The 12,918-nt window shown below is 41.6% G+C and overlaps 1 protein-coding gene across 1 annotated transcript in view; it reads right to left on the bottom strand.

The window, feature by feature from the left end:
• syn2b (synapsin IIb) overlaps positions 1-12,918 on the bottom strand; it is a 365,015-nt gene that overhangs the window by 116,007 nt on the left and 236,090 nt on the right. Inside the window, exon 3 of the mRNA XM_073072112.1 lies at positions 11,115-11,206. Coding sequence (XP_072928213.1) covers positions 11,115-11,206 — 92 coding nt within the window. The remainder of the gene's footprint in view (positions 1-11,114; positions 11,207-12,918) is intronic.

The raw sequence follows: 12,918 nt of genomic DNA, 5'->3' as shown, positions 1-12,918 counted from the left end.
TTTGGAGAGGGTGCTGAAGTGGTTTGCAAAGATGCTGCCTGGATTAGAGGGCACGTGCTATCGGGAGAGGTCAGACAAACTTGGGTTCTTTACTCCGGAGCGGCAGAGATCTCATGGAGGTTTAAAAGATTATGAGAGGCAAAGATGGAACATGCAGCCAGCATCTTTCTCTCAGGGATGAAATGCATTTTAGGTGAAAGGGGAAAGCCCAAAGGAGATGTGCGGTGGCAAGTTTTACTTTTACGCAGAAAGTCGCGGGTGCCTGGAGTGTGCTGCTAGGGGAAGCAAGTGTTGAAGGGGCTCTTAAATAGGCACATGAATGTGCAGGCAATTGAAAGATATGGACATTGTGTAGGCAGAAAAGATTAGTTAAATTGGCCATTTAATTATTAATTTAATTGATTTGGCATAAAACCGTAGGCCTAAGAGCCTGTTACTGTGCTATGTTGTGTATACACAGGTCAGATTTCTTTAGTTGAAGGTGCTACTGTCAATATTTCCCACTAAATGGCACACCAGTTAGCACTGGTGTCACAATGGTCCTGAAACTGGTGTCCATCCTGACCTCAGGTGCTCTCTCTGCAAAGTCTGCATATTTTTCCTGTGATCATGTGAGTTTCCTGCAGGCGCTCCAGGTTCTTCCCACACTCCAAAGACGTGCTGATTGTAAAGTTAACAGGAAACTTGAAACTCCTCCCAAGTGTAGGGAAGTGCAGGGGAACAGGAGAATTCGGGAAGAGTTGAAAAGCTTAAGAGAGGCAATAGGCTACTGTAAGTGAGTGGGGGAAATGGGTTTGTCTTGCAATGGCATTGATTCAATAGGCAGCATGGCCTCCTCCTACAACGTAAGGAAATCTATGTCCTGATTCAGAGTTTTGATCTGAAATGTTAACCATTCCTTTGATCACAAAGATACTGCTCGACCCACTGAGGAATAAGGATTATGGCTGAGAAAGTTCCAGCTCACTCTTTCAATTCCCATCATTCAGGTTCTCCCCTTGCCATCTTTACCTCGTTTCCTCTCTCGACAGTTGTTACCCACAATCACCGATTTCTGCTGCCATTTTCTCTTTTTTTTATCTCAGATTTCCAGCACCTACTTCACTTCAGTAAAGGGACTGAGATTTAGATGAGTAGCTAAAAACCCATGCCTATTTGGTCTAGAACGAGTTACATCATAAACAACGGTGTCCAATCCATGGTTCCCCAGTACAAGCAGCCTCACTTGAGTGAGAGCAGTATGCAGCAATTTTGTGAATGCAATGAACAGAAATTGGAAGCCTGTCCACACCTCCTTGGCCTTCTCCAGTGCAGAAAACATTGTTGCTTTGTTTTACTATTCTTGGAAGAAAGCTGAGCAGCCAGAAGTAGGAATATGCTTAACCGAAAGTACCAGATCATGAATGCAAATATAAAACTGATGCACGCGTTATTGGCAGGCAGCTGAATGCCAGATCCCAAGCAAAGTTCGATGTGGCAATTTATTACCCAAGGCTGCAAAGACAAAGTAGTTATATTGATTGCACAGAGATTTTTTTATTCTCCGTACTCAGCCAACATAGACGTTTTCCAGCCAGCCAAATGACAATACAAAAGGTGAAGCAATAACACATTTGAAAATTGAGACATACGCGCACCCTGATTCAAACTAGAATTGCCCCTGTTGAGAGGTCCTGACATAAAGCAATCGCACATCTACAGTGGACGCAACATGTATCCACCTGGAAATAGATACGTGATTCCACCTTACCATAGTGAAGGTCTAAGAATTGGTTTATTTCTCCAAAAAGAATGACATTGCTCAGTCAGATTTCACCTACTCTGGACCTCAAAATCCTACAAAAAGTAGAGGACACAGCCCAGTCTCTCACAGGTAAAGCCCTCCCCACCATTGAGCACATCTACACATAGTGCTGATGGAGGAAAGCAGCATCCATCATCAGGGACCCCTCCTCCCCATCAGGTCATGCTCTCTTCTTGCTGCTGCCATCAGGAAGAAGGTTCAGAGTCTCAGGACTCACACCACCAGGTTCAGGGACAGTTATTACCCCTCAGCCATCAGGCTCTTGAACCAGTGGTGATAACTTCACTCAACTTCACTTGCCCCCTCACTGACCGGTCCCACAACCTATAGACTCTCTTTCAAGTACTCTTCATGTTCTCAATATTTATTGCTTATTTGTTTATTATTTATTATTCCTTTTTCTCTTTTGCATCTGCACAGTTTGTCGTCTTTTGCACACTGGTCGTTTGTCCAACTTGTTGGGTGTGGTCTTTCTATTACGGTTCTTGGATTTACTAAGTATGCCCGGAAGGAAACAAATCTCAGGTTTGTATACGGTGCCATATATGTACTTAAATAATAAATTTACTTTGAACTTTAATTAGACAGCACCACTGGCTGTGGCTCAGTTAGTAACACTCTTATCTCTGAATGCTAAGTTTCTGGATTCAAACAGCAGTCCAGTGATTTGAACAGGTCTTGTCGGAGCTGCTGGATTTGGGGTAAAAGCGTAATCTGATCTTTGACATTCTGTTCAATACTTTGTCTCTTTCTCCACACATTAAAAGAGCCGATTTCATTATTATGCAGCTAATTGTATGAGCTTACTGTGCACAATTTAACCATTCTCTTGCCTTGTGAATTTTATCAAGCATGTCTAAGGATGATTCCATCAACTTACGTAATAACAATTTTAACCCAGCTTCATGTAACTGCTTAACTCTTTAACAGGGAGAAGGCCGCATTTCTTTACCTCACCATTTTAACTTTCCTTGTTCCTCTTCCCTGTGTGAACTCTTTAGGACCTGACCACTGCTATTCCAGTAACTTGCATTGTGTATCAAGAAGCCGTGTCCCTTGGAACCAGCAGTAGTTCCAGCCTTTCATCATTGGGTATAAAATGCCGTTCTCAGTGTTTTATACCCACAACAGATGACATGACACTAATCCATACAGACATTCATTTCCTATAACTTCTCCCCTTTATAATAATAATAATAATAATATGCTTTCAGACTTAGACATGGGTTTCTATGAAGGTGCATAAAAACTTCACAAGGATGTGGCCAGGGCTCGAGAATTCTAGTCATGCTTGCTTTCAAAGAGAGGAGGGAAATCAAAGGGAAATTAATGAGACGTTCTTCTAGATCTGCAAGGAGCAATCACAATGGCAGCAGGGATCTAAGAGGTTAAGGCAGGCAAACTTGTACTTTGTTAGCCCAGCGCAGGCCACTAATCTGTTCACACAGATAGGATCACCTGTGGTGTTCAATCGCTGCAACCCCTGGAGATTGCTGATTGAGTCATAATCACAGAAAACGACAGCACAGAAACAACCCATTTATTCCGTGCTGAACTATTACTCCGACGAGTCCTGTTAACTTGCACCCTGACCACAGCCCTTTATAACCCTCCCATCTGTGTACTTATCCAAATTCCCCTTAAATTTTGAAATCGAACCCATATCCACCATTTCTGCTGCCAGCTCATTCCACACTCTACCCATTCTCTGAGTGAAGAAGTTTCCCCTCATGTTCCCCTTAAACATTACACCTTAAGCTACGACCTCTAGTTCTAGTCTCACCCAACCTCAGAGGATAAAGCCTGTCTGTACCTCTTATGTCATTTGTTGTTATTTTTTTGACTGGATCACAACAGGTCATAAAACTTTTATTACTGCAGACTATGGTTTCTGTTTCCATCTGTTCTTTAGCCTTTCGTGAGTTGCTGTGGCGTGTTCAGTAACATACACACTCTGTCTGCATTACAATTATGTTGTGATTCCCTGCCTCATGTCTTGCTCCAACTGCACTGCTGCAGTGGTACTCTTATAAATTCTGCTTGTTAGACAGGTTAAATGATTAATAACTATGGCGTAATTTTTCACTAAGACCGAGCATCAGATATGCTTTCAGTTTTAATGCCTACCCTGAATGAGCCGTTAGGGACATTACAGCTCCAATCTGCATTTTTATTAGCAGATACCTATTCCTGGGGGATTCATGCCCAATTTCGAGTAGGTAGTAACGTGTCAGAATTACAAAATGAGTTCTGTCCTTAATAATGAGAGAAGTAGTAATTATTTTGCTATAATCTCACTCTGCAATCTAAGGATCTCTTTATTTGACAGGAATGTATCTGAAACTTGCACTATGATTGCAAAATACAGATTTGTATAATACCTTAATAAAACTTATTTTTAAATCTCAAAACAGGCAATAATTTTGGGATGTAACCTGTACATGCATTGCTTGCTGCTCTCACTAAATTAAAAAGTGTCATTACCTTTGCTACCCACACAAAATGCTGGAGGAACTCAGCAGGCCAGGCAGCATCTGTGGAAAAGAGTAAACAGTCGGCAATTTGGGCTGAGACCCTTCATCAGGACTCTGACTTTCATACGGTCCAAATCTTCCCTTTCTCAATTTCTCTATCTTCTTTTCAGGAGATAAACTCTACTGGACCCTCATAGTTATCTTGACCACACTTTCCAATTCTTGAATCTTCATATTCATTGGATCTGTAATGTCACCATCTTGGTAGGAATAAAGGTCCAAAGGTCATGAAAGGAAACACTTTTCATTCCCTCATTTATATCAATTTTTTTCTCCCAACATGTGGTTCTTAATGTTCTAAACATGTGAAATTTTCTATCAGCTACAAGACCCAGTCCACCAAGAGGACCACAACCTCGTCATTGGGTTTGGAGGCTTGCGTGCTTCAATGTTCTGGAGAACTATGTTGGCTGGAGTCAGGGCCTTGAGCTTTAGCTCTTGTAGGGTCACCCATGCTAAACAGGTCAAAGGGTAGAGGCCAAACCAAGAGTGGTCCACCAGTCCTCCAGGTTCGGGAGCTCAGCTCAGGGTTAATAACCCTGACAGGTCATAAAACAACTGTTACAGGAACAGCAATGAAGAATCCTTCTGTACAGACAGAGCTGGAGGATCTTCACTGCTGTCCTAAATGTCAGCGGCATTACAGACAGTAACTAAGTACCTGACCCACTCACTAACCACAGCCACCACTTCCTCTTGCTCACACGGCACCAGAATATGTGGATCTTGGATCGGTCTCTATAGTAACCAGAGGACCAGAGACAGCTCCTTAGGAGAACGCCTTACTCGACTTGAGTGATCACATGACTGGTACTACTTCTATTTGTGATTGCACTTAATAGAGATGTTTTATCAACCAAGTTTGCTGTTCAAAGTGATTAACTCTCAAGTACAAATTGGATAAATAAGTTCATATCAATCAAAATAACGTCTCTTAAGAAACTCACATTAAAAGTAGAAATTGAAAGAGATGTTGAACACCTTTATTATTGTTTAAGTAAAAGGCTTATGATTCTTGTAGCAGAAATATTGAATATCAAAGGTCATGGATTTAAGGTGCCAGGCAAAAGGGATACGGTGAAAAGGATACACTGTGAGTTGTTATGATCTGAAAGGTATTTTCAGAAAACCTGTGAAAGTAATTACAATATTAACTTTTCAAGGAAATTAGTAAAAGGCTTAAAGTGAATGAGTTTGCATGGCCAGTGGGAAAGAATGGGGGGAAAACAACTAGCTGGAGCTGGTGTGACATATTGTATCATTTTAGAATTCTACAAGTCTGTGATCCTGGCCGACTTCATACACTAATTTCAGTCACATTCGCAGCTGCTTGTTGGGCAGTTTTTGATGAAAGTCTTAATTGTAATGTTTGGGGGATGGCAGAGGTAGGTTTATTAAACAGAGAGCAGTGGGGGCAAGGAATACACTGCCAGGCTGGTTGTAAAGGCAGATACATTAAGAAGATTTAAGAGACTTTTTGATAGATGTATGGTTGAAATAAAGAATGGAGGGTTATGAGGAGGGAAGGGTAAGATGGCTTTTGGTGTAGATGAAAAGGTCGGTATAACATTGTGGGCCAAAGTGCCTATGCTGTGCTGTACTGTTCAATGTTCTGATTGTAAAATGAACCTTGGAGTTATTAACTTCTGAGATAATATTTCTGCTTTGGAACAGGAAATTTTGGTCAGAGTAACTAGCCATTATTAAAGAAAAGGCTGAATCAGATCACAGGCAAACACAACCTTAAAAAAGGGGTAAGATATTGGCACATGATGTTGCCGGATAAGGTGTCTATGGGTGATGATCTATTGCCTGATGTAGTTGGATAAGATGTCTATGTGTGACGATCTCCCTTGCTGCTCTACCTCTACGTGTGAGTGGTCTCCCTCTCCCTTGAGGCGAAGTTCTGTGATTTACGGATTGGACTGGACTCTTTTTCGGTTGTATGTCTTTTAAATTCTGTGTTTTCACACGTTCTTTCTGGTTGCCACCTGAGACGATTTAATTTTGGTGCGAATCTTATGTTTTTTTGTTGGGAGGGGCTGAGGTTTGATGCTCTCGCAGTTCACCAATTTGTTTTTCTGCATGGGGGGTGGTTGATGCTCTTCTTGCCATTGCAGTTTGAAATTGGGCGACTTTAGTGTGCTGAGGAGTTTGTTTCTACGGTTTTCTTTGTTTCTTGGCTATCTGGAGAAGATGAACCTCAAGAGCTGCATACTGCATACATACTTTGAGAATAAGCGAACCTTTGAACCTTGAACCTTTTAGTGTATGATGTGATAGGCTGTGCAAGGGTAAAGGGGTCCTTCTATCTCTACTCTACACTGTATACCAACCCCTGCCCTATTAGTGACAATTACATGATTTGTTCCTTGACAATTCTGCCTTGGCCATTTCTTTTAGCTGGAATTTAATGCTCTGCTTGTGTCTAGCCAGTACACAGAACAGTATTTCCATCAACAATAAGGATGCCTTTGGGCTTATAATCAAGTAACAATTTCAGGCTTTTCCTCGTCTGCCTAGAGATTCTGCAAAGTTTGTCTGCCTCAGCATGTGTGCGCCTGGAATTCATCACATGCCAGTTTTTGTAACCACGGATGGGGAAACAGGATCAGCTTCACATTCCATTGGATATAAATTGTTTCGTTTCTGCAAAATGTGATCCTCAGAAGATTAGTCACTGCAGCCTACCCAAGCAGCTCTGCCAAACTGGTTGAATGTTAACAGACGATACACCTTCCTTACGCTGACTTCCAGTCAGCCCCAATCCCCTTGCTTGCCTTTTCTCCAGTCTTCACTGGGACGGACCCTGCTGTAGACCTGTTGGTTACTATTCAGGCTAGTTTGCCATCACACAGAGAACATAAAAAAAAGTGATGAATTATCTCACTGATGGAATCAAAGGCTTTAGTGATGTAAGAAAGGTACTTCTCCTGGTATTCCTCTTATAGTGAAGATCGTCCCTTTTGTGTTATGAGACAGGCAGAATCTACACTCTGCTTAATGAAACTGCTCTTCAGTCACTGGGAGAAGATGGGTTAGAACACTGTGACAAACAGTTAAGGACATCCCTGAAGATATCACAGAAGTACTTCTCTCTTTTCTTGAAGAGGGTCACAATTATGACCTCTCAGAGATTTTCTGGAGCATCTTCCTCTTTCCAGGCATGAACAATGGGATGTGGAGTTGAGACTGGAGCTCTTCTTGCCCATGTTTTAGAACTTCAGCAGGAATGTGCCTGCTCCCCCACATTTTTGTTATTGTTTTTTTTTCTGGGACATCAGCATTTCAACTTCTTTTTGATCAGGGCTGATGGCAAGCCTGGAGTGAATGGATTGCTGTGGGAAGTCATCAAGGTGCTCATCTCAAGGGCGGAGCCATCACCGAGGAGAGTTTCAGAGTGTTCCTTCCTGGGAAAAGACTGGCAATGAGTTCGCTTCCATTTTTTAGCTCTCAGTGAGAAAGGGCCTTGGGTGTTTGGACCATAGGTGGATGAAGCTGTCATGGCTGCCAGCGGTTGCTGTGCCTCTGGCATTATTCTCTATCTTCCTTCTCATAATTTTTTGCATCATTAATTTTCTGCCTTCAGGTGCCAGTGAAGCTGCTTCTTTTCCTCTTTCCCCTTGAAGAAAAAGTGGAGCTTTCAATCCAGAAACATCTTACATTTTCCTTACATTAGCTCCTCAATCTCCTGGTCAGTTTCATTTATCAGTTTTGATTTTTTTGTGTTAGAGAAGCCAAAAGTCTCTTTGCAAGTTGTCAATTAGGGTGGACTTCCTGCAGCCCAAGAGCTGAGGATACTTTGAGCCTCCTGAGTGTTGACAACGTCTGAGGTGCTACCCAAGATGAGCCACCTTTGTGGGGTCCTTGAGAACTTCAATGTTGATCTTCTCGCAGCAATGCTCATGATGATTTTTAGGTTGGTTTGATGGACATAAAGAAGAGGACTTGGTGCTGATCTGTATTATTTATTTATTTTATTGACATCTGCACAGAATGAGCCCATCCAGCCCTTTGTGTCATGCCGCCCAGCAACCCCATGATTTAATCCCAGCCTAATCACAGGACAATTTACAATGACCATTTAACCTACCAACCGGTACATCTTTGAACTGTGGGAGGAAACTGGAGCACCCGGAGGAAACCCATGCAGTCACAGGTAGAATGTACAACTTTCTGGGAATTGAACCCAGGTCAACTGTACTGTAGAACGCTGTGTAACTGTGCTGTCCCAAAATCAGTCATGAGTTCCCGTCAAAGCCAGGGTACTACAGATGTCATTGCAGTTTCTTATTTATATTTGCTTGTTCATTATGCACAGCTCAAAAGCTCCATTTGACATGCCCACAATGAAGCACAGGAGAGGATCATCTCTCAAGACAAAAGTCCCAATCAACCTGGCTCTAGGGCACTGCATTACACCCCCGGTAACCAAGGTTCATGGTGGAACTCTGTTGGTCAGGGATCTCTTCCCATATCTGAAGAGTTATTTCTTGGTTAAGAAGTCGTGCCAGCAACCTTTGGTTGACTGAGGAAAAAGGCTCTTAAGGATTTTTAATTATTAGCTTCTTTGTCAAAAATGCATCGGAACAGATAGTGAAATGTGTCATTTGCGTCAAATGAAATCAGCCAGTTGTGCTGGACAGCCCACAGGTGTCATTATGCTTTCAGGCATCACCTTACTAATCCTAACCAGTATGCCTTTGGAATGTGGGAGAAAAACTGTAGCACCTTGAGTAAATTCATGTGGTCACGGGGAGAATGTACAGACAGCAGTGGGAACTGAGCTCCAATCTTATCATTGGCTGCTGTAAAGCTTTGCATAACCGCTACGCTACCGCGCTGCCCCAGCAAGTTTTTCATTTACAATGGAGAACAACGAGCAGATCGCTGCACTGCATCATCTCATAAAGTGGACGTGTCATCTGTAAAGCAAACTTTACCTGCTTAAAATTTCCTCTCACATGAAATGCCAAGGACCCAAACATCACCCAGGACTGTTATTTTCTCCACTCATTAATTTCTGGCTCAAACTATGGACTCACCTTCAAAGACTCCACATCTCCTGTTCTTGATATTTATTGCTTTTTAAAAATTATTATTATTTTGCTTTTTCTCTATTTGTATATGCATTGTTTGTTGTCTTTTGCACATTGGATGTCTTTCCGTCTTTTTGTGTGTGGCTTTTCATTGATACTGTTGTATTTCTTTGTATTTACTCTGAATGCTCACAAGAAAAAGAATCTCAGGGTAGTCATCATTATTATGTGCCAATCATATGACATCGGCAATCATGGCCTCGTGACCATGATTGTTTTTGGCAAATTTTTCTTCAGAGGTGGTTTTCCATTGCCTTCTTCTGGGCAGTGACTTTATAAGCTGGGTGACCCCAGTTGTTATCAATAGTCTTCAGAGATTGACTGCCAGCATGTGTGATATGTACCAACAGTGCATATGACCATCCACCACTTGCTCCCATGGCTTCACATGACACTAATCAGGTGGCTAAGCAGGTGCTTCACCTTGCCCGAGGGTGACCTGTGGGCTAGTGGCGGAAAGGAGAGTCTTACACCTCCTCTGGTAGAGACATAACTCCACCCTGCCACCAGTTATGGTAGTATATGGTAGCATACACGTACTTAGATAACCGATTTACTTTGGGCTTTTTGAAATTTTGAGCATTGAAGATCCATGACACAAAGTTCATGATCTCCAATGGTCCAGTGATCCTTGCCCTCCTACATTCTTCTGAGGCCTGAACTATCTACAGTAGGCATCTTAAAGACTTTGGAAAAATACTACCAGTCGCCTCTGCAAAAATCTTCCAAACTCACTGGAAGGATAGGTGAACTAACAACACTGTTGTCCCCCAAACCAACATTCCCAGCATTATGGCCTTAATTATACTCAATTGGTTATATTTGATAGGTCTTCAATATGAGAAAATCTGCAGATGCAGGAAATCCAAAGCAACAAAATGCTGGCCAGGTTGCATCTACAGAAGAGAGTAAACAGTTGATGTTTTGAGCCAAGATCCTTCATCAGGACTTGGACAGCACTTGCGGTCTCCATGCCTGAGGCCGGATTCCCCAAAACCAAATTGTAGTCCAAGTTTCTGCCTCACTGCCTCTCAAATTGGAGAAGTTGGGATGGTACTGAGAACCTTGAGGTCATGCACTTTGAGCAATCAAAAGCCTTGTGGACAAAGGAGTGCAGCCCCTCACAACTATCCAGTTGATAGACATGGCAGACACCTCTTGCCCCATTCTTGGAAGTGTCTGCTGTGTGCTTAATGTGTACCAGTACTCTCACTAACTGTGCCAGAAAAAAATAATAAGATTTATATACTATTTCATAACTTTTTAAACAAATATCTCAAATTCCTTCAAATAGCACTTGAACAAACAGAATTTTGCTATATCTGCAGATATTTTAGCCATTTTGCCAACAGGAAGCAAAATGCATATACAGAATTTCCAAACTATGGCTTAAAACAATGCAATGATATTCTTATTAAACTGTAAAAACACCAATTGCACTTTACCTATTATTGACACAGCCTAGCTTAAATGATATTATTCATATTCACAGCTAATTTTTCTTGTTTTTCATCTTACAACATACCTCATTAGGAGGTGATGAAGTGTTACATGAAAAGCCAAATCCATCAGTGCAAGACTTGGTTTGGAAAGGTAATTTACTGAGGAGCCGTTAATGAAAAGCAGACAAGTCACATGGTTCCCTTGGAGCTTTACTTGTACAGTCTCATGTCTCACCTGACAACTCTGGTGCCATTTCGAAAAACTTGCATGTCGACTGTACAGGTACCGTCAGCCTGAGCCATCAGATTAATCTCAGCAAATTCTGCCTGTAAAAACAATAAAAACAGCTGCTTAGTTAAAAAGGACTTGAACACTGACAAAAAACAATCAAAAACCACAACATTGAATCTGCAACTCTTTAATTATCAGAAAGGCCTTTGACCGAACCTTGGTATCTAACAGAAGAATTAAGCAACAATCCCACCAATCCAGGGGTTTGTATGTTCTCCCCATGACCTGCATGGGTTCCTTCTTGGTGCTCTGGTTTCTCCCCACAGCCCAAAGACCTACTAGTTGGTAGGTTAATTGCCCATTGTAAATTGTCCCATGATTAGGCTAGGGTTAAAAGGGGAGGTTGCTGGACAGCATGGCTCAAAGGGCTGGAAGAGCCTATTCCGGACCGTATCTCAATCAATCAATAAATAAATAAATAGATAGATAAATAAATAAATCCCTAATGAGTTGAAATATATAATTGAACATTGTTGTTCTTTATGCTGGTTGGTGGTGTAGTGGCATTAACACCAGACTTCAATGGCGAATGGTACGGGTTCGAAACCAGGTGGCTCCTTGCATGCTTCCCATCCATGCTGGAGCATCAAGCTAGCAACTCGGCCTTGTAAAAACAGACAAATGCTAAAGAAACAGCAAAAATGCCACCCGATGTGCCACAAGGAGAGAAAAGGAACAACATTGTTAGCTAGTGATCTTCGTTTTAGTCTGTTTGTAAGAGCTAGTTACTAATCTATTAAGTCATATTTGAATCATTCTTTTTTTTTGTTGACATCAGAACTCATATTTCTAAAATTAAAATATCACTATTTCAATCAGTCTGGCATCCTAAAACGAAATAATTATTTGCAATTTGCTTTCCAAGCTTCCTTATTGTACAGATCTGTAGGTTACACACAAAAATACAGTAAAACAATTGCTGTACCGAAACTCATTTCTCTGGAGCCGCTCAGCTCAGTTACACTGACTTCTGACTCAGTTAGCCTACGTTGGTTCTGCAATAAATGTGACATTATGAAGTGTGACAGCAATTGACCTTTGCCCTATTTCTGGAATGCTCCACTGCCACTTTTAGTTATTAACTTGTTTTTGCTGTGTCTAAAGATCTGTGCGGAACCAACCAAACATTAAAATGGCACGAGTGCACAATATCACTAAACCAAATAAAGCACTCCCCTTGTCATGTCCCTGAAGTCACCTCCCATTCATTTTAATGAGACCACAAGAGATTGTACCAGCTATTGAAAAGGTGGGGTCATTATTTCAGAAGCCATTGATCCTTCTAAATCTGTCAGAATGAATGGAGTTCTAAAAATGATAGAAATATGTGGATCTAGTTACAGAGATATTGATCATCACGGGATTATCCCATGATCAAATTCAAACAAGTTTGGCATTCCTTCATAATGGATCATCAGAATATCATGTCTTACGAGGGTAGGCTGAGTGAGCTCGGGCTTTTCTCTTTGGAGAGAAGAAAGATGAGAGGTGACTTGAGAGGGGTGTACAAGATGAGAAGAGATATAGAATCAGAATCAGATTTAATATCATCAGCATAAGTCATGAAATTTGTTAACTTTGTGGCAACAGTACAATGCAATATATGATAATAGAGTGAAAAAACTGAATTACAGTAAAAATATATATAGTCAGCCCTCCTTATCCATGGGGGATTGGCTCCGGGGACCCCCCGCGGATACCAAAAAATGTGGATACTCAAGTCCCTTATTTAACCTGCCTCAGTGCG

This window comes from Hemitrygon akajei, chromosome 19 (genome assembly GCF_048418815.1).
Source record: "Hemitrygon akajei chromosome 19, sHemAka1.3, whole genome shotgun sequence".
NCBI lineage: Eukaryota > Metazoa > Chordata > Chondrichthyes > Myliobatiformes > Dasyatidae > Hemitrygon > Hemitrygon akajei.
This window is presented reverse-complemented; position numbering and strand designations above follow the sequence as displayed.